Source organism: Labrus bergylta, chromosome 6, assembly GCF_963930695.1.
Source record: "Labrus bergylta chromosome 6, fLabBer1.1, whole genome shotgun sequence".
Classification (NCBI taxonomy): domain Eukaryota; kingdom Metazoa; phylum Chordata; class Actinopteri; order Labriformes; family Labridae; genus Labrus; species Labrus bergylta.
The window spans coordinates 17,861,200-17,883,952 of record NC_089200.1 but is presented as its reverse complement, the minus strand read 5'-3'; the positions used below and the strand labels follow the sequence as shown (position 1 = coordinate 17,883,952).

The 22,753-nt window shown below is 39.9% G+C and overlaps 1 protein-coding gene across 11 annotated transcripts in view; it reads right to left on the bottom strand.

Annotated features, from left to right (window-relative positions):
- The window catches only part of elavl4 (ELAV like neuron-specific RNA binding protein 4), a 74,252-nt gene that overhangs the window by 14,177 nt on the left and 37,322 nt on the right, over positions 1–22,753 (bottom strand). For 7 of the 11 annotated variants that reach the window (XM_065955893.1, XM_065955892.1, XM_065955898.1 and 4 more), the window contains 2 exons: positions 16,492–16,595; positions 12,051–12,203 (listed from right to left, as the gene is read on the bottom strand). In XM_065955893.1, coding sequence (XP_065811965.1) covers positions 12,051–12,203; positions 16,492–16,595 — 257 coding nt within the window. Of the gene's footprint in view, positions 1–12,049; positions 12,204–16,491; positions 16,596–22,753 lie in introns of all 11 variants that reach the window. The other 4 variants (XM_020638972.2, XM_020638970.2, XM_020638975.2 and 1 more) reach the window with 1 other exon arrangement.

Genomic DNA, 22,753 nt, shown 5'->3' with positions numbered 1-22,753 from the left:
TTATCATTTCGGTGCCACTTTGTTTCATGTTGTCATTCTTATAAATTCCCCTTACATACTGTAAGTGAGGACACTTTATTAATTATCATCTTTACACAATTTAAACATAATGCTCTTTGACTGCTATGTCCTGTTGTAGAAACTGGTGAATTGTGGCTTTGGTCCTCTGTTTAAAGCTTCACAGTCTGTCCTTCCCTCATGCTAGCTCCAGTCACAGTCAGTCAGACACACACACACACACACACACACTCCTCATGCATTGTTCTGTGACATTTGAGCTGTTTCCTTGGAGACATTTTTTGAATGCCACCTGAGAGAAACATTTAGAGTTGTGCTTCCTGGGAGGTCCTTTATTGGTGTCTGTGAATGCTCTGTGTGTGTTACTGACTTATTTTTTATTTACAAATATGTGCGTGTGTGCTTGTGTATGTGTGTGTGAACGTGCACATCGGTATCTATTAATGGATACTGTGCCTTATTTTAATGAGGCAGCCTGGATGGCCCAGAGGATGCTCGCTCAGTGACAGCAGCACTCTGCCGAAGAGACTATTTACATAATACTGTGTGCACACAAGCATGTCTGTGTGACTGAGACTGAATAAAAGAGAGGCAGCGAGAAAGAGGGGAATTTTGTGTTTGAGCATTATTGTGTGCACTCTCCTTCTCACATATAAAAACCCCCCTATTGTTATTCCACATTTTTGTACATGCCATCCCTCTGCCCATTTCTTTTTTACACTTCCTGTTGGCTTGTCTCATGTAGCTCGCTCTCCTGAATTCTTATTTCCCACAAACACCTTGACCGACTCATCCCCCCTTTTGTTCTCCCTTTCTCTCCAGGACACTGGCAGCACAAGGTTATTTACTTTTTTAGCAAGGCTACAAAATAAAATTCTCCTTTTTTGAAAGCCAAACATTGTTGAAAAATGTCTGCTGTCTCATTTATGGCCCAGCATTTGACTTTAAAACCAGGGAATTTCTGGTCTAAATGTTGGTATTTCATGAAAATGTTTGAAGATTGGATGTGCAGATTATATAATACACATTTCTTCCTGAAAGTCAGACCCATAAATTTCAATTGCAGTACTAACACTGTAGTTTTACTTCTTTTTTTTTTTGGTAACTTAGAGGGAATAAGTAGCTCATTTGCACTTTCTCTGCAATTTCCTCGCTTCTTTCAAATACTGGAAATCTTTTCTTAGCTGTCAACATTGCAAAAAGGATCTAATTTACTCTAAACTGTGCTGATCCGTGTTCTTCTGCAGCAGTAAACAACTTTTGGGTGCAGTAGGGACATAAAACCCATGTGACCACAGTCTGAATCAGTCTGCTGCTTTTTATGAAATGTGTTTATTTTCAGTGAGAATTGACGTTTTGTTTGTCGTGTAATCAAAGACGTTATGACTTTGAATCTCACAAAGGAAAAATGTCACTTCACAGTCTTAACTGACCACACACACTCTCTGAACCACAGCGTTTTCTTTTTGCCTTTTCGAGGATCTCATTAACTCCTATTCAGTGTAAATGATTCCTTTTTTTTTTCCTCTCTGGCTCCCTCTCCCCTGACAGACTAAGCTTGTCAGAAGCAGACAAATAACAATCCTAATAGGGCCGAGCAAACAACAGCCATTGCTGTCATGAAGTTTTTCCCATTCATTACTGTAGTTGTCATATATGTTCTACATTTGAGTTAAAATGCTGTTCATTACTGTGTCTTGAGGGGGGGACATATTTTTGCTTAAGCTGAAGCTGATTTTTATTGCTAACTGACAGTTGTAGTTTTGGGATTTTAAAATTAACTGAGCAATAGGGCACATCCAAAATATTCTTTTGGCCCAATATACCAACAGTTATTGCTATAAGGCACTTAACAATGCCAAGATTCTTGCTCAAGGGCACCTCAGTGGTAGTGAAGGAGAAGGAGAGCATTGCTCATTCACTTCCTCCTCTGAGACAAGAGAGGAGAAGAGAGGACTGTATTTGTCCTTTAATCCTGATACTTGTTTGGCCTTGAGCTGTTCCTAAGCTGGTTCTGGCTGGAGGGCCCCTGGACAAATGCTTGGCATACAGATGAAGGCACGGGACAAACAACATGTAAGCAAAGGTACACATGCACCCACACACTCAAGTGATAAGCTGAAGTGGTGCTTTTGAGAATAAGGAGTAGAGGTGTGCGTGGTCATCTTTAATTATGGTCACTGTAACTGATGTAGAGTTGTATATATACTGTTTAGTGTGTGTTTTTCTGTATGTATGTGTCAGAGATTGTTTTTTTTTGTGTGCAGACATTTCTTAAGTGAGCACCAGCTCCTCTTGTCCTTGAATGTTTTCAGCATCACTGAAACGAAACAAGAGAGGTGAGGTAGTAGTTGATCCCAATACTTCTTATTTTTCCTAACTATTCCTTTGTGTGTGTGTGTGTGTGTGTGTGTGTGTGTGGAAATCACCATTTATCAAGTGCAGATAAGAGCACATGCCTTTGTACAAACATGACTTGTTATAATTTAAAGCTCCAGTGAGGGGATTTTAGGTGTTAATGAAACGGACAGAAATTAATATTGATGACTTCCTCAAGCAGTCAAGACCATCAACCACGAGATGATTATTTATTTACTGTCATGCCTGAACCACAGCTGCAGGGTAGGTGTCAGATAAAGTGAGTAACAGCACAATGCTCAAACAGCTTTATTACATTTTCCAAGTGTGATTGGTTGGTGAAAGGGCAGCTTGTCCTGCATGCCATCCCCCCCCCCCCCTCTCTCTATCTCTATCATGTAAACAATGCAATGTGGCTTTCACTATTTGCTGTGGATGAACACTGGTTTGGTGGACCAAAAGAAATTCCCAGGTTTACATTTAAAAAAAGTACATTTTCTGAATTTTAGTATATTTAGTTTAAAATTTAGACAACAATAGATGTCTATGTCAGAGCACACTTGTCAGTAGGAACAGATGTTGAATCTTTTTCTTAAACTTTTTGCAAACCAAGAAATATGTAGAATGTTACCAACCCTACCCTTAAATATTGTCAAAGTGTCTATCTAGAAGACAAAATGAAAATGAATGAATAATGAAAAATAACGCTCAAAATGTATTGTATGTTTTTCCACTACACCGCTGTCACATCATCTTTAACATTATAACAAAACAAAACTTGCAATTTATGAAGCAAGCTACCAGTCCAGGGAGTCCAACCCAATGACTGTCCTTTCTACCAGCCCAAGAAGCCTGGGCTACTTATCAACACCCAGCCAGCCATACAGGCAACATTAGAGCACAATGTACTTACTAAGGTACAGCAATTTGTCACTCTCTCTCTTCTTCTCACTCTCTTTCTCTGCCCTTCCTCTCCTCCACAGTAATCAACAGAGGCTTATGTAACTCTCTCTACCTGTGCTTATCTCTCTCTAACACACACCGACAGGCACATTGGCTGCCTTGCTAATAACACGCTAGCTCATTCTGGGAGGGGAAACAGAGGGAGAGAGAGAGGTTGGGGGGAGTCGGTGCTGGGGGTGGGTGGGACAGGCAAGGCAAGGAGTGAATAGGAGGAAAGAAAAAGAGCAGTACAGGGACTGAGGAGTGAGGGAAGGACTAAAGGAGAGAAGGTGAAAGAGGAGCACTAGGAGGTGACAGTGAAAGGATGATGATGAAAGGAAACAGTGCTATTCTTGCTTGCTCCTGCCCAAACAAAGCTGCTCTTTCTCCAAAACCCACTATCATTTCCCCAAACACTGACTGACTGACGGAGAGAAATGACTGCTCCTCTGAGAGACCAGGAGAGAAGAGGTGAAAGCTGGCTGCTGGGTAACAAAAAAGGCACTTCCTTTTCAGGTATACTCATGGCCTGACGCAAGCACACAAATACAAAATCTTAAAACCTTTTCAGGTATTCTGCTCCGCCATGTCCCAGCATTTTATCCTCAACTGGAGCAGCTATACTGTGCCAGCCGTATCAAATGATTAGCCTTGCCTTTCCAAAAGATTTATAATATGGCAGAGGCAGAAACAAACCCTCTTCCTGCTGTCTTTTAATTACATGGAGAGAAAAAAAGGAGGGCAATGTCCTTGTTTGGAGCAGCATTAGTGTGCATGGGTACAGATGGTGCGAGGAGAAACAAAGAGACTTTTAAGAGTGGAGGTGCCCTGTGTGCTTAAGCCTTTGTCAGAGCAGGGCTTCTACCATCTGTCTGATATGTGTGCATGTATTGATGTGCATATCTGTATGTGGGGTGTTCAGGCCGAGAGATGGTAGTACAAGTCAAGGCTACAGTCATCCCACCTTGAGGGTGCACCTCTCTGCTGATATTACCTAGACCGTTCTGTTCTCTGCTACCGAACAGACAGAGAACAGGGATTCAGTGTGGTGTCAGTCTGAAGGAGAACATCCATTATTCAAGTCAAGGGAAGAGAGAATGCACCAAGTGAGCAGAGGAAGAGTAATCCCTTTGAGAAAAAATAGTGCAAACACAAGTGGCGTGAACACAAGAAGAAGCTCCATTTCCATGGCATTGAAAAGACCAGCACAAGCAGCACTATGAAGCGGCCCTTCTCTAAAGTTAAACGCCATGTTGCATTGGTGTTTAGTACCCAGATCCATGCAAATGAAATATGACATACACAAGTTAGCAGAGTTTTGGTGAAAATATATGTTGATGTTGAAGTGAGAATATCTAGATGGCAGAGTATTTTATCACCAGACAAACACAGATTTACCAAAATGTGCAGCTACATATTCTGACAACTGGTCACATCACTAAAACCCCTACCCTGCATTACATTAAGTAAATCTAAAAGCTTTTCCTTAAGTTAAATAAATCACAACAGTCATCTAAAAGCAGCAGGACAACATTATGAGTCCAACATGCAGCTTTTAACAAGAAACAAACCATAAGAACAATGGTACAATGTGGATTATGATCAAATATACCTTGAGTAAATTATTAGTGACCGGCATACAACTCCTGCACAATAACATCACATTGTTCTATGCACCTGAGCACATGTAACTGTTTTTCCTGGGAACAAATTAGACTCTCTCCAATCTGCTCCTGTATTTTTTCCTCTGTTTTTCATTCTTTCATCTAAAAATACTGAGCTACAAGGGAAAAGAGTTGTGTTCTTCTTGGCTTTCTTCCCAAATTATCAGACAAAAGTTGTGTTTCAGTCATAACTGCACAAGCTTCGTTAAAATAGTAAAGGGCTGAGTCACAAAGCAAGCAATCTTCGGACTTTTTTGGCAGAAGTGTCACTTTAGTTGCATGTAAACATAATCAAATTGTTATAGGCTCAAACAGTGTCAGTAAAAGTCCCTGTGTTGATCACTGAGTGCAAATACATTTGTGCAACAAAAACATGACATGACCAGACTTTCAATAATTCCATAAATATAATCTCATCTTTAAAAGGTACATCATGTGCTGCAGGCAGCATGTATTTAAATCAGCACTGAACTTCACAAACAGTCAAGTGTTTTTTTTGTATTGAAGGAGTAAGTCTGAGATGTTTTATTTCCAGTTTAATATCCACAGAACAATTTGGCATTAAATAACACCGAAGAGTCTGAACAGCTTTCAAACCCTGATGATTCATATCAGCAACATTTCAAGATAACTCTTCTTTAATTTAATGCCATTTTTAGCAGTAGCAACTGACCTATCATAAGACTGCAGCTAAATAATATATTTTGTAATGTGTGACTGGCTATCACTATTTTGAATTGTATGATGCTGTGAGCGCTTGGGACTTGTTACCATGGGAATCATTCCCATTGCCTCCTATCATGCCACATGAAGGGAACTCAGCATCAGCGTTTTCACAGGCAATCCTTGCACACACAGAGCAGCAATTTAGTTTCACATCACAGTTTGTACAAGCCAAGGATGTGGATTGTATTTGCAGTCATTGATCAGGAGAGCATTGACATCTGCTCATGCACGATCCAAAGTGAAGTCCAGGAATGACCAACTATTGATCAAAAATTGTCTCTGATATTATATCCGCGATAATTTAAGCCCGTCCTGACCGTTTGTCACAAAGTGAGGGGAATCCAGCCAGCACTATTTGCTCTAATAAAGTATGTTTAACCATTCAGAGGGAATAAATCGACAAAAGAGGGGATAGAAGAGGCCATAGAAAGAGGAAAAGTAGAGAAATATCCTTGTAAATTTGATGTTGTGTTCTCTCCCTGAGTCTCTGGGGCAATTTAGCACTTTAGTGGTATTTGTTTCAGCCGCCTCTGACTGAGAATGATGCTCACTGTGATGATTTCAAAGATCCTTCTTGTCTTCATGAACAGAAGAGTGACTGCAGGGTGCATCCTGCTGATGAGGAGGTCATTTAGAGAACAGACTTCATGTTCCCAATTTAGCAGAGTAGGAGATGGGGATCATTGGCCCATCTGCCAGTGGTCACTGGAGACCATCCGTCACTTAAACAACCATGTAGCTGTTTCTACGTTGTGCTCTATGGGCTTCACTCTAACATACAGCCTAATCTGTTCCTGTGGTTGATGTGTGGGTGCGTCTAAAATCAATCCTTTGTTCTGTAGACACAATGAATCACAGGAAAAGGTGGATTCAAGCACTAATGATGCATTGGTTCGATAAATATGGGTGCTCACTCTAGGTGAGTCAGAGATAAGTTGGGCCACAACTTCCAGACATCAAATGAAATGATGTTACATCAACACTGTAAAGTATGTCTGAACTAAACCTGCCTTCAGTCTTCACTTCTCAGGGACAGAGTACACAGATCGAGTCTGTGTCAACCTACCACCTAAATATTTTTATTGATAAGTCGCTCTTTCTTACGCCTCATATTCAGCAGTTGGTAAAAAGGTTGAAAGTGAAACTAGGTTTTAATTTCAGAATCAATTGAGTCCAAAAAGAGACTGTTTGCTGACACTTTTATGTCTGTGCTGGACTAGGGTGATGTATATGCAGGGTTCTTCTCAAAGCTTACATGCTTTGGACACTATAACACTTTGCTTTGAGGTTCATCACGAATATGAAATCCCTCACTCATCACTGTTTGTTGTATGCACAAGTTGGATGCTCTTCTTTGTCAACAAACATAGACTTAATATGAGGTCTGCTTCCTTGCTATTTTCTGACCTACATCAGAAGAGTACTGGAACTTGTAAACTACAGTATCAGGATGTTTCTTTACTGTCTGTTCCAAAGGTCAGAACTGAACAGGGAAAAAAGGCGTTTAACTTTGTGCACCCTTTGCTTGGAACCGATTACAAAAAGACCTGGTGCCTCATGTAGAAACAGTGGACACCTACTAAAATGTCATGTACACTTTGTTTTACGCACACGCCAGGATGTAAGAAAATCAGTGTGACCCTGCCACAAACTCAAGACCAGCGGTGAAAACGTGCAGGCCATCCCGCAAACTCTATGTCACAATGCCCACCTACAAAGTACTGAAACTCGCCGAACTCACTGAAACTGAAATGTGCCAAAATAACTACTTACTGAATTATGTTTATGAAGTGAGATTAATAAAATCAGATTGTTTCACTATTTTGATCTTTAATCTTGATCATGTTTGACATCAAAAAGGGGAAACAAAAGCATATATCTACTAACAGATGACATGCCTTAACCACTGTACCAAAAACAAAGTTGCAAGTAAACTGAAAATTATTCTCTTGTTATGTGACATGGAGATGTAACACATCAGGGACTGTACAGTTGCTGAGGGGCACAGAAATCCATGAAGCACAGGAAGCGAGGTGCACTCCCACCTCCTGTGAAAGCATGTAGCCTGTTGCACAATGTGGTAAACCAGCGTTGTGTGTCTGTGCCTCAGAAGCTACAGCTGGACAAATCAGACCCTGGCCCTGCAACTATCAATGGGATGTGGCACACAGAATGTGAAACAATGCAGTAATTCTCTTTGTTTTGTCAGATCTATTAATGTGTTACTTATACATGTGTCTTATAATATATGTAAGTATGATCTGCTAGTTTGCTGGAAACTTTGTTACCTGTGATGCTGCCTGTCCAGGCAAAAGAGATTTTTGATCTCAATGAGTTTTTTTTTACTGCTGGTTAAATGAAATAAATGAATAAAAAAGAAGTCCCATAAGTCAGACTGAACAAAACAACACACTAACTGCATGTAACAGATTCTCTTCATCTATGACAGTGCATCACCTTTCGACCCTAAACGAGTCCAATACCACAAAACTGTCTGTGTCTCCCTTTTCTTTCTCTCCATTCTTTTTCTGTGCTCACATTTTTAACAGACACAGGAGAGTTTTAATTTGCAGCCCATTTCTCTCATAATGGCAGCAAGTGCGTGGGTGTTTGTGTGTGTGTGCTGTACTGTAAGTGAGAGAAGAAATAGATGAGTCAATGATGCCAGCATACTATTCTCAGGGACTCTCTGAAGTCCTCCATGTTTTTAATCACCAGCAAGTCTAACATCTAATTAATCATTAACATTTCTCCTGCTGATCCGTATCCCTCTGGAGACACCTTGCAGAACATCTCTTTCTCTCTATCTCTCTCCCACATTATTCTCATTCGAGTTTGTGTTTGAGTATGCAGATAATAGTGGATCTCTGCGTATTTCAGTTTAAGCTTGTACAGTATGTAGGTTCATAGTTAGGACAGCAATTACTGTAGCTGAAGTTGTTAGCGAGGGCACAGTGTTCATACAACTTCTGCTAGAAGTGTGAGAGAGTACACTGACCAGTGATAAATCAACAGTCAACATGCTACAAGATTTAAACTCCGTCTGGTAATAATGGTGATAATTCAAAATATTAAATTTGGCCTAAACTTTTTAATTAGCTTGTAGCTTGTAGCTTACAAAGCACCAAAGACGAGCAAACATCCAATAATAACACTGTAGTACCATTAGACAGAAGCTGTATTTTGCACATCACTCATATGCTGTGTATCTATGAGTGTTGCATCACAAATAAGCATGGTATGGTATGAGAAAACCTTTTAATTTGGGTAACAATTTTAACACTCTTAAAGCATAGAAAACAGTGGTAAAGAAATAAGACATCATTAATAATATGTTTTATTTTGTGAAAAATAAATAATACTAGTGAGGTGTGTAATATTTAATATGTACATTTTAATCTGATTAGTTTTTAAGAAAATATAAAACTAGCACTGTCCAAATCCATCCAAGTTGAAATTATTTCCGTTATTGTTAACAAAGTAGGCCTGCTGTGTTTAAAGGTCACATATTATCCTCCTTCTCAACAAGTTTAAATAAGTCTCAGAGATCCTCAAAACATCCATTCTGATCCTATATTTGATCATGCCTTTAAACCCCTCTATTTCAGCCCTGCTCAGAACAGACTGTTTCTATGTCTGTAGCTTTAAATGCAGGTGAGATATGTTTGACAGCACCATACAGGACGGGGATGTGGCTTGGGTTTTCTTGCACCTTAACCATTTGTTTATGGTGGAAACTAAGGCAGACTCAGAGGACAGGAAAAACACCTAGCTATGGGTGACACTCAGGGTTACTGCCCTTTGTGATGTCACAAAATGAACAATTTCCCCCAAAAATAAAAATAGCTAGCTCATAGTCCAGTTCACACATATAAAAATTAACTAGTTCATAGTTGACAATATTAAATGTTGAACTAAGTTCACAGTCCAAAAAGTGAATGTATTGCAGTTCATTTATTTTTATTTTTTTAGCTGCACCGAGCTTCTCTTATTTCTCTAGAGCCTCTGATGCTTATATCCCTTCTTCTACATCACATCATTAACTTGCTAGTTTTACCCAAATTAAGACCATAAACTATATACTATTACACTTTTTTTTGTTTTATAAATATCATAAAGATAGATCATATACAGGAAAGGGCAAAAAGGCATGTGCTCGACTGTAAATTAAAATGATCATGATTTATGACTCTGTTTTTGTTTTTTAAAGAAAGCTTAGCAGGAAGAGCTAAAGCGCTTTGCAAGATACTTAATTCACTTCTCCGGCACATATTCAGAATAAAATCATTTTGTGAAAACACAGGAAGTCTCATCACAGAAAAAAAAACAAAAACAGATCAAGCTCTTACTTAATAATACCAAAGCCATGTCTGGTTCATGTTTGGTGCTACATATCGGATGTGGGCACACAATGCTCAGCACCTCTTGGTCACTCAGAATTTCAGTGCGAATAGTGAACTACACTCAACGTTCTTGTTAATGAGATGAGGCGTGAGTTCCTTCAATGAAGAACACTGCCTAACAACAAAAATGAGGTGGCTGTGACGATTTATTCTGCTCTGTTGTAATACTTTGATGTTGGGCAAAGAAACAGACCAAAATAAGTAAAACAAAAATGTAACTTGTAGCTTCTGTGTATTCAAAAAACATAGTTTATTAGTGGGGATTTAAGGGTGTACTTGCCAGAAAATGACATCAGAATTTGTAGTCTGTAATAATATTGAGAGATATGTGATTATAATACCTCTGAGTGTCATCTTTATTTCAAATGATACCAAAAGAACCACTTTAAGAGTCCATTAACTTTCTTTGTAAAGCAGTTTTTTTTTAAAATCTGATTGTTCACTTTATTCACAATGGTGCGCTCTAATTGGAGCAGAACTTTATCTGGACGTGTGTGTGTGAGAACGCTCAACTTTAAAACTGACCTTTGTGTCAGTCAAGAATGAACATATGATAAATGCTACAAACTATTCCCTTTCTGTGACTCAAACCCTTAAAATGGCTTTGGTTGAAAGGATGTTTCCTGCTGTCTTTATGTGTCGTGTGACTTTTTTCTTTGGTTGGGTCCAGTGGCCTAATGAACATCTTCTCTCAGCAGCAAGTACATCTTTTTATGTGTTAATGACAGGTTCATTCTTTTCTCCCTACCTTTCTCTTTCACAAACCACTTCCATAACACTCTCTTCATTTCCTCTCCCTCCATCCTTTCCATTGTCTCTGCCTCCTTCAGCCCTGGTCTCCACTCCACTCTGTCTCCCTTTTTTCCTCGCCTCTCTATCCTTTCCACTGCTTCCCCATCTCCTCTCAGCCTCCCTCCTTGTCTTCTCAGTGTGTACAGACAGGCGTGCACTTGAGCGCCAGCAGTGATTTATTCTGCTTAGGCAAATGAGTGTGGCTTACAGCATGCTGCTCCCTTTCTGCTTCATCAGTACACATTGCACATAACACTGGAGCAGGTTGCAGCCTGTAGGCACACACACACAAAACCCCTGAAATGGATCTAAGAGACCTGCTGGAGGGGTTCTTCTGCAGCACAATGGGCTGATGTGATTCATTCCTGTGTTTCGGATGTAGCAGAATGTGTAATTGAGCATGTATATTTCACAGCTTGTGTAATCATTGTGCTTACTACGGTGCCCTCAGTTGGCCTGTGGTTCATGAAATTGCCTTTTGAGGTCACTGACAACTTTTCTAGGCTGTGTTTGGTGGACAACAGGGCAAAGTGATATGGCTGAAAGAAACTTCATATATACACAAATGTTTTTCAGATAGTGATATCTGACAGGATATGGCAAGCAGATTTTAAATTAAGCAAATCTTTTATAAATCATATTTAAATGTTATGCAATAAACACTGTTCCAAGGTTTTAGTTGCATCAGATGTATAACTCTTCCAAAACAATGTAAGTAACTTTTGAACTACAACTTTAAAGTTCTTTCTGTTATTCTTCCACTTCATACATACAGTATGTTTCTTATCCTTTCATGACTATAACTTGTTTCACTTTTCTTCACTGCATGACACAATGTATAATACTAAATTATACAGCACATCTTTGTTGGGCTCTGAACATGTGTTGCTTGTCGTGCAGCAGTTGTAAAGTCTTTGGCATTATGCATTGCAAACAAAATAATCTAACTGATCAACTGATCTGGAAGTAACAACTCTTGAAATATTTTTTTACTTTGAACATTGATTCAAATGTATTTATTTATTTCAAAATGTTCTAATTAAGCACTAACTAAAACTGTTTCAGGAACATAGTTGGCCTGTATATATTTGTCTGTCTGATATTGTGTGTCTGTGTGGAAGGTAGGAGGTGCTGCCCCATGGATACCTGTGACCTGGTCGACGAGGATGCGGGAGGTGATAATGCGTCCGTACTGGGAGAAGAGCTGCTCCAGCTCCTTCTGAGTCATAGTCTTGGGAAGGCCGCTCACATACAGGTTAGCATCACGAATAGAGGCTGAGCTGGGTCGTGCATATGACACCTGTGAGAAAAAACAGAAACATGTTAGGATTTGTATAAATAAATGAGGACTCTGTACTTATTAGCACCATGAAGGGGTGGATCTATAGGAATGAAAAATACATGAATTTTATTAGTGTGCTTGTGCGTGTGTGTGTGCGCGTGTGTGTGTGTGTGTGTGTGTGTGTTTGATGGGCAGGGGAGTGGACCATTGGAACCACAGGGAGAAAACTGTGACTATATTTTCCCAGAGTACCCTGCCATGGGGATTATCGTTGTCAGAAAAAGACTTAGCTGCTTAGAACACTTGGGAGTTAACACTCGAGTTGTTTGCTGCTGGGAGCAGAGAAAACTTTGTTCCCTTGAGTAGAAACCACAGGTGTTTTACTTTGAAAGGAAAGCCCAGCAAGCCAGGGGAAGACAATTAATAATATAAGGACTCTAATGAAAAAGTCTCTTTATTTAATTAGTACACTGAGTTAAATGTTAGATTATAAAAACATTAGTTGGTATGCACTGTTTACAGATATCTTTTTGTTGGCTTTTAAATTAACACATTATTAATTAGAGTAAAATTTAATAACTTCAACCCTCTATAAAAATAAGGACATCATTTAAAATGTAAATAAAAACAAATGCAATGATTTATTTTTCATTGTATTGCAATCTTTGGTGGTCAAAAGTACAAAGGTAACACATCTGAAACTGAGAAATGATTGTACACCCATTTCAAATTTGATGCCAGCAACATATTTCAAAAGAGTTGGGACATGGGTCATGTTAACCAGTCTGACGCACCACCTCTTCTTTTAACAACAATTACGTTGGAAGCTGAGTAGGCCAATTTCTGTTATTTGTTTGAGCAATTTCAGTCCCTATAGATATCACAGTGACGGGAGACAGACAATATTAGAGGATATGACCGGGGGAAGACCTGCAAAACAATGTTGTAGGGTGTGACCTGAACCCTGGATAGCTATAAGGACTGCAGCCCCTGCACTTTGGGTGCTTACACACTAACTGCAGAGCCAAACTGGCGCCTCAATTTCCATAATCTTTCAGTCTTTAGCATAACCATATTTCTTCAGATTCTCTGAATCATTTAATGATATTATGTACTGTAAATGAAGAAATCCCAAGATTCTTTGCAATTTAAGCTTGAATTGAACCTCCCAGCACATTGTTTCCCAGAGTGGTGAATCCCACCCCAACTTCACTTCAGAAAGACTCAGCCTCTCTTGGATGCTCTTTTTATACCTAATTATGTTACTAACCTGTTCACCAGGTCGTATCTTTTAGAATTTCACAACTTTTCCAGTCTTTTGTTGTGACAGTGCCAACTTTTATATATTATTAAAATTTTTACACTGTGTCCAAACTTTTTTGGAAACAGGGTTGTAATTCTTGCTCACCTTGAACGGTAGATTTTCACGTTATTCATTTTGGGCAGGTACAACTAAGTGAATAAAGATAACTATACAGAGCATATGTTTTACAACATTGTGCTTTCATAATTGTATGCATACAGTGTAAGAACAGCTGTACAGGCACAATCCATCATACTAACACCCAACACCCTCATGTGTAGACCCAGTCTCTTGAGCAAAAGTTCAGCAAATCCCATTACTACTGCTGCTGACAGGAGCAGCTTTCCCTCGCAGTACTTTCATTACCTCTGACATGTGGAGACATAAGCCATCAAATAGGGTTAAAGTCAGGCAAATATGGTGGGTATGCAGTCATATCCTTCAGCAACAGCATGGAAATCCTGCTGAACTTTAACGGTGGAAGAATAGGATTGGGAACAGCTGGCTTTCCCCATGTCTCGCTTTTCTTTCACACATCATTCTCTACAGCATCTCAGCTCAGCTCTTGTGTTTTCCTCTTCCTCTTTGCATCTTTCTGCTCTTCTGCTGCTTGGATCTGTTTTTCTCTGCTTCCTTCCTGCGTGCTGCATCACTAAACCTTTCTCTCTCTTCCAGTTTCTCCCTCTTTTGCACCTCTTTTCTCCTCTGTGCAGCTCTCTTTTCATTTCTTCTTCTTGTCAGCCAACTCCAGATGTCTAATCCATCAACACCTCCTCAAGCTGTGAGCAGTACTGTGGACAAGTGTGGTGTAAGGCATGTGTGGTTTCGTCTGTGTGTGTTTGTGTGTGTGTGTGTGTGTGTGTGTGTGTGTGTGCCCATGAATGTTAGGAAAACTGTGTGAGATTATTTGCATGCATATCGCAGTGAGATCCTCTCACCTTTGACATGCTGCTTCCCCTCATGCCTCGGTAGGAAAGCAACATCGCTGACTAAATCTGAGGTGTCATGGTGTAGGAAACGGCAGCATTAAAACCAACTCAAACACACTACAGAGAGAAACATCGCCTGAGAGTATGTGAATCTTTGGGCCAAGTGTTTTCGTCATGAGTGTTGTGGCACAGGGTGGGAAGGATGTGACATGATAGAGTGGCTAACTTCAATTTAAAATGACTGTGCTGCCTTTTAATTGACCTCGTTATCTCTAGGGTATTACCGTCTGTTGTGGAGAGAGAAAGCAAGAAGAGAGGGTAGTGGGAAAGAGGAAATGAAGTGTGAAAATGTGATAGCGCCAGACAGAGATGCAGAGTTGTCTTCTGTCATTACAAAGACCGCCTTTATCTCAGGAAGGACTTGAGGCAACCTCTTGTGTCAGGAGAGTGTGAGCGTGAAAATCTGTGAACTCAGGACGCTAGCTTCAATAAAGACCGCAAGACTGTCACACTACACAAATGACCTTCAAATGTTTATAGTCCTTACATTGAAAAGGCCTATTTTTTCAAAAAGGAGTCCATGATGGCCATTTTCTATTGAATAACACTTGTGTAATTGAGACAAGTGTTCTTGGACTCAACCAAACACTTGTAACTGATGCTCAGTGAAAGCTGCTTTGATTTACTATGAGCTACTCTGGTATAACAACCCGTGCATATAGAGAACATACAAACACCTACTTTAACTGAGCCTTTAATGAGATACACCTCAAACATCCAGTTATCAAACTTAAAAGAAATATGTAGACACACATTCAGTCATAGAACACATGAAGGAAATTAGAGTTGTACTGATACCACTTTGATACTAGAATGCCAGTTAATGCCCCGATCCAACGGCATAACCAGCTAGCCATCAGGTGGACTAATATGAGCCAACATCAAACAACAGTGTAGTGCAGAGACTCTAGTTTGAGTGAAAGCTAGCTTAATTTCAGCAATCACTTTTTTTAAACTGCTACAGAAGTGAACAAGAGCTTTTTTTAAATTTTTTATCCCACTTGCTTTGGAGTGATATTCAGAATTGGCCAATACTCAAGTCAATGCATAGTGAGGTAAAACATTGTATGAGAACATCTCCATAGACTACGCTCATCAAACACATCAGACACACACAACTCTCGCTCTTCTGTTTCTATGCCATGAAGGAGCTGGGAGGTGTTGCTGAACCAACCTATGTAGCATAGGCCAAAATTGTCAAGTGAATAGAGGGACTCTCTCGGGGATTGCCCATTCAAAAATACAGGCAAATCCAATGATATTAGATTGGATTAGATTACATTAGATCAGATGACAGAAAGCGAGAATCCCGGGATTACCACAGAGCATCAGATTACTGTTCAGCTTAACAGCCACCAAATAACAGCAAGCACAGAGCAGAGGGGACGATAGAGGATGATGTTAGGGGAAGATTTATTTGTTGATCGGAAACATATGAATAACCAACTGCTGGTTAGGTTTAATTCTCAGCCTTTAAAACACGTCTGGAGGTGGGACAGCACTGTGTTGGCACTGGATTATGTTTTCCCTTGATGACACCCACCAACAAGCCTGTACATTAGTCATGCTATTAAAATGCAAAAAAAACACAGCTCTCAATTATTTCAGAAACTATGCAATGATTGACATGCTCCTTCTTTCTAAATACATATAATTTCACCTGTACATTTTGACATTTAGAAGGTAATTAGCATATCATCCATAGTCAAATGCTTTTTAATGTGCCTCTTTGATTTAGATGGTCTTTGTAATTACTCATGCTTGTTAATCCTATCTTGCCCTTCAGCTCATTTGCTCACAGCATCGCTATCTAAAAGGGCTTTGAGGAAGTAGAAAGAGCCTTTTACTAGTCTGACAATCATTACTTAGTGAAATTATTGTGATGATATTCATCACCTTGTAATTCATTTGTATTTTTTTGGCTGCAGTGCTTTTTAAACAAATACTCTTTCATGATATTGAGATTGTTGTAGATTGTTATAACTCATGTTAAGCTATATATGAGGTCAGTTACCTTGATTGTTTTGGTCTGAAGTCTGAGTCCATTTAACGTGTTGATGGCTTTCTCCGCATCCTTTGGATCAATGTAGTTGACAAAGCCGTAGCCCAGACTCTGTCCTAGAATGGCAGAAAGAGAAAAAAAAAAACTTTTAAAACGTTATCATGAGTATTTCATTATTCAGTTAACCTATTGACAATTTGAAACAAATGTTAATAATTTATGGTTACTATCCATACTTTGATTTAAAAAAAAAAAAAAAAACCTCTGCACATCCACTGCACAAGACAGGTGCGTAGGAGAGCAATGTGTCCATCAAAAACTTAAAGATAAACTCCTGCACACTTTCTAACTTGCGAACAAACATTTATTGGCAACGTTTCTGTACTAGATCTTCATCAGGCAAAAAGTACTATCCATACTTAAAGATTAAAGGGGAGACAGAGACGTGCCTCAAAAAGAGATTCATAAAGACTTTTTCGGTCAAGTGTAAGGAAATATAAATCATACTGACAACTAATACTACCCTCTTGTACTTAGATATCTCTATAACATCCCATATAATTTATAACATATATAATATATTTAAAAACAAAGATTTCCAAAGATTTTGGATTACTCAGAAATGTGTTTAAAAAAATGATGTTTTTTTCGACCGGATATTGACCCTGGCACATCAGCCCATCCTTAAACTGAAAATAATTCCATAGACAACCTCTTGAATATCATCATCATGCATCTGTTCCTGGAAAATCCTTTACAACATCTCTTCACCACCAGTGACAAGATCACAATGATTCCTGCCCCGAGCGCCAGGAGCCTTGGTGTGACTTCTGTCAACAAAATGTCATGTGATTCCTGCTCTGTAGCCACAAGCTTGCAGTTGGCAGAGGGCCTATTTTAACTTCTCCATTGAATACATACCTAAAAACATCAGCAATTTTTTTTACAGAAAAAAGTTAGATTTAATAAAAAGAAAAACACATTTCTTCCTAATATTGTCAAAATATGTCAAAATATGAATCACTTTGCAGAGAATATGTGTAGTTTCTGTTTTATTGCCGCCTTAAATGTTTGTTGCTTTTTATATTTGAGATCTGAGAGCATGAGGGATTAATTCAATCGAGCATTTTCCTTGCTGGAGATAGAGGTGTCAACCACTGAATGCTTTCTATGTCATGAATAAGCTCAAAATCTCCCTGAAATGCCCCGACAAATGCAGTACAACAGTTAGTACAAACAACATATTTGTTACTGTCTTTGCAGCTGTGTAAAAAAGAGAGTAAAAAAAAAATACCACCCCCAATTCCCTCGAAGCTCAAAGTGTCTTAGATAGCACATTCCCTTTGAGTGTGAAGCAGGCCTGACATCTCCAAGTGTTTCCCCGACAGATCAAGCCTTTCAACAGGCGTAGGACTTTAAGAGGACGCCTCCAGCCATCACGGCCTTCACTCGGCTAGTTTTCAACAAACAGCCTGGATCCACTAACACCACACACAAGCTCAAAGAATCGTAGTCAGTTTAAGGGGAGCGGCGTGCACATATTCACGCTAATGGGAACAGACAGTGGTTAGTCGGAGACAAACTGAATCACAAAATATGGAGCATGGCTGTTTCACAAAATAAATACATTTGGGCTATGGATATCACAGCACAGAGCAGCTCAGCAGCGAGCGGTGGAAGGGCCAGGAGGGACTTGTAGTCCGAACATCAAACAGCTGATGATTTTCTCTTCTTCCCTCCTCTTCTCCCTCTTTTCCTCTGGATTAACTGTGGATTATCAGACGCTCTCTATTGTTAATTAAAAAACTGCCATTCTCCAGATACCTCTGCTATTTATAACTAGCCCCCCTCTCTCTTTCCTCTCATCCTCCTCTCACTCTCAACTGACATCAGGTGTTAAGTTTATCAGTTTAAATGTAACTCACAAAGGTAGTGCTCTGTGGCTTCTCTCTTTTTTTAATAGTTAACACAAAAAGAAGTGCAGGGATAATAAAGAGACAAAGAGTTTTATTGAATACAAAATGTATGCAGCTTAAGCGTGCCAACAAACTGTGATGGGCGATTAATAATAATCTAAATAAGTAACGTACTGCTCCCAGTATTACCTTATTTCCCACCAAATAAACAAGTTACATAGCATTATTTGAAACAAGGTATGAATATTCCACAGAGTTTAAAACAAACACTCCTCTCTCCTGTTCTGCTTCTTCCTCAACCTAATCTCCCACTTTCCGATCACCTTCCTCACCCCTCTCCCTTATCTTCAACAAGAGTATGTGAGGTTCGACAAGCACGGCTACCAGAGGGTTAGCTGAAAATGAAGTGTGCTTGCAAAGAGCACTCATGCAGGGCAGTCGAGATGTGCTGGCTGGTGCTTAATGGTACAGAGACTCTCAACACTCGTGGAGTAGACCAGACAGCCAAATGGGGCCAAACCAGCGGCATGGATGCTGCAGATGTATGACTGGGCCTTTGTGGAGGTCGAGTGTCTTTTTTAAGTGTGTGTGTGTGTGTGTGTGTGTGTGTGTGTGTGTGTGTGAACAAGTTAGTCAGAAGTGTAGGTATGGACACATATGAGTCATTGATTGAGTACAGTCCTGCAACAGAAGAAATCAGGTATTGTCTTTTGATTACAGGTCTGGTTACTGGGTAAATAGCTGTTGCTTTATGTAGACGTAGCATTTATTAATATTTGTCTCGATGTATTTTCAGACTGTGTGTATGTTATATTTATTGAAAGCTTAGGCTGGTATTGGCAAAAAGCCAGCCCAGACCCGCTTCATCACACCCTCTTTGGCAAGACTGAGGGCCTCCAGGGCTGGAGGGAAGAGGGGGAGAGTGAGACTCACTGACTGGCATCCATCCTGAGTTGAGCAAGGAGATAGAGGAGAGACAAGGGGAGATGGAGCTACGCATCTGCCTGCTGTTTTAGAAAAATATCCAGGAGGGGAATTAACCAACCATTTCCAGCCTGCTATAGTGGAGCTAACAGCAGGGAGCCACCGGCAGACTGCCTGGCTGTTAGGAGACGTGATGCCAATGCAGCACACAGATGTACACACATGTGCATAAACATGCAAGTAAACATGTAATGACTCTGTCACATTGGCACACACAAATAGACACAAGCAGTAAAATATGTCCTCCCAGCAGGACAGCAAGGAGGGGAGCGGCTGGCAGCTAACCAGTGATTGTACCATTTATGTGTGTTCGTCTGTGTGTGTGTGTTTGGAGGTATTGTAGTTCCTAAAGTGATTAGTTAATGTAAAGAAGAGATCTGTTTTCATATGAATGCACATCCAATACAAACCAGTAGGCTAAGACACTACAGTGAACAGCTCTCTGTCTGTAACCTACAGTATATATGCAGAGACAGCAGGCAGTGTGGTTGGCTTCAGCTTGTCACAACACCTGCCCTGTCCACCTCAATACTCCCCAGCAGGATCAGACCTGTATGCTGCCTGCAAATGGATCACACCATCATGGTGCCTTGCTCTGTTCTTGCTAAGCACACCGCGTTTAAGTACAGTTTAAAACGGCTCAGTGGCATTTAACCTAGCATGCTGTCTTATTGGAATGCAAGGAGAAGGCTAGCTCAGCCGTCATCTGCTTTATATGACAACAACACTACACAAGATATAATAACATAAACTAGAGACATATGACATGACTATGATATTGTTTCGGCGCTTTTTAAATTCAAATATTTGTAGAGAAGTGAAGACTAATATAGAGACTAATATAGTTAAATATAATTTAACAGAATTAAACAATATAACAAATACTGCCCCTCTTTATGTTTTGTCAGAGAAATCAATCCTTTCTATTTCTAAAAACACAGTGAAGTTATAGACAGATTGTGAAACGTAATAATCACAGAATGACTTGATAAGAACTGCATCTGAGGCAATATAGAGAAGCTATTAAAAATGCATAATAAATAGCCCCTAATGGGGTTGTAGTAGCTCACACAAAAAAATGTCACTGTGCTGATCAGTTAGTTTAATGGATATATTATATTATATGTTTTAATTGTCAATTAAATCCAGAACCCAAATGATGCACTGCTCCTCATAATGGCATTTTAATGAGATAAGATATTCATTTGACTTGATTTCTTAGCTGCTTACCATGCCAGTTGTTCAAATTGAAACAGTTGTTACCATGAAAATGCTTATGAGCATGTAAGGGGGCTTCTTAATAAAATTATGTAGATTCAATTATTGCATATGTCTTTAAAAAGACTATATATAACCATGTGGAGATTCTTTTTTTTAACCTCTGTAGCACTGCAGTTACTTATCATCCAGTGCCATGTCTGCTTTAAATAACAAACTAACTATATTAGATGAAACAGTGGAGTGAGAGTAGGTGGGGATCATTTAGTCACCCCTACTCTTTGTTGTATAATCTGACATAAATTGTATAGGGAGGTGGGCATGATATTCAGAAGTGAAAACACAGCTATTTCTAGTAAGGAGGCTGTTTGGTGTGTTAGCGAGGTGATGACTAAGCCATTATTTGTTTCCTGAGGAGCAGCAGGTTGCCCAATGTGTGAGATGAGAAAATTAGTGTTCTTCATGAAAGTGTACTGCCTGCTGTCCCCGCTATGTCATTTCATTTTTTCCTTTCACCCTTCCATACACACACATACAAGTGAAAACAATCAAACAACTTGTCGAAGCAAAATTACATTTAAGTTAAACAGAAGCAAGTTGTGTGACTTGTATTCACTTCAATGCATTTCAACACTCAACTGACAGGCATATAAATCAAATTAAACAGATTCCTGGATGAGATTGTGGGGCACAAAGTTGGATTATAATAATATACAATGGGGCACATACACAGTGAGAGACCCCTGGTGCAAATTTCCTGCCATTATTTTCTTCCCTTTGTTGTATCATGCGACTAAGAACCCTGTACTGCAGACTTGAAAGCAGCTTCATCTACTGCTATCATCAGGCAACATCACACAGCAAACTATAGACTCTTTGATGCAGAGTGGTAGCTGCTGAATGAAACACACAGCTGACAAAAACCTGTTTTTACTCAATGCAATCTATTGCTCTTTATACTATACTCTGAAAGCGCCAAGTCATCAAATCGAGCAAGTTGAACTGCTGAGAAATGTAGAGGCATGCTATAGTAGTGACACAACACTGATGAGTGCAAAATATTTTTCCATTTTGTTCTTGTGTATAAAAAAGCCCTTCATGAATCTAACAAAAAAACAAAACATCCGAGGAAAAAAAGCATATAGAATGAAGTGTCCCTCAAGGACAGTTCTTTCCACACTCTGTCATCACAGAGTCTAACTGTCATTCAGAAAGTCTGTGGATGGACAGATCATCAAAAGGGTGAGGGGGTATTGCAGCTTCTAGAGATCATCATAGCTCTAAACTAGTGATGCTAACACACTTTGAGAGGGCCAGTCCCTTCGTCCCAGAAACAAGCAAATCCATTCAGTCAGTCTTAAATTTAGCGACATTTTGAGACGAGGCAGACAGGAGGGAATAAAACATTTCATATTGTCGATATTAATGTGTCACACTCATTGCTTCCATGCTCTTCCAGGTTCTGACATGTTGCCCCTTGCTGCTGCAATAACCTGAGGTAGTGCTATTTTTGATGGGCCAGCGTGCTCCCGAGCGTTTGCAAAGGTGCCCTGTCGCCGGCTTCATGTCAAAGTACACTTCACTTACCTTAAAGGGGGGGGCAACTCCACAGTGAATAGGGAGTTCATAAAAAGATGTACACAAAGAGAACAAAAGACTACAGAGCCTTAAATACTAGCAGTACAGTCAGAGCATATCATGTGGCATGAATTCTGCTGTTTAAATAACTAAATTCATAAACAGATCCGCGTCCCCCGCACACATGCATCTACTGTAGATCCCTCTCCCACTCACTCATTCAACACATCTTTCCCTCCTGGGTTGCCAAGGTAGCAGCCACTGTTGCAGTCAGGAGGCTCCCACTCTCAGTTCCCAAGGCCTTGCTTCCACCAACACACATGCATAGACACACACTTGCCCACGTAGAAGCTCAGGGACACACAAGCACACATACATACACATAAACCACCCCCTCGTGGTGGCTCCCTGAGCCTTGGGGCCAGCGGACTGCAGCCTGCAGTGGGTGGGCTGGTTGGCTGGCTGTGCAGCTGAGAAATAGAATGCAAGCTGACAGACAGAGAAGCCCCTTTAAAGTCTTGAATAACCCTGTTATGTCAGGTTTGCAGAGCTAACTCTGCTGCACCTGCTTGGACTTT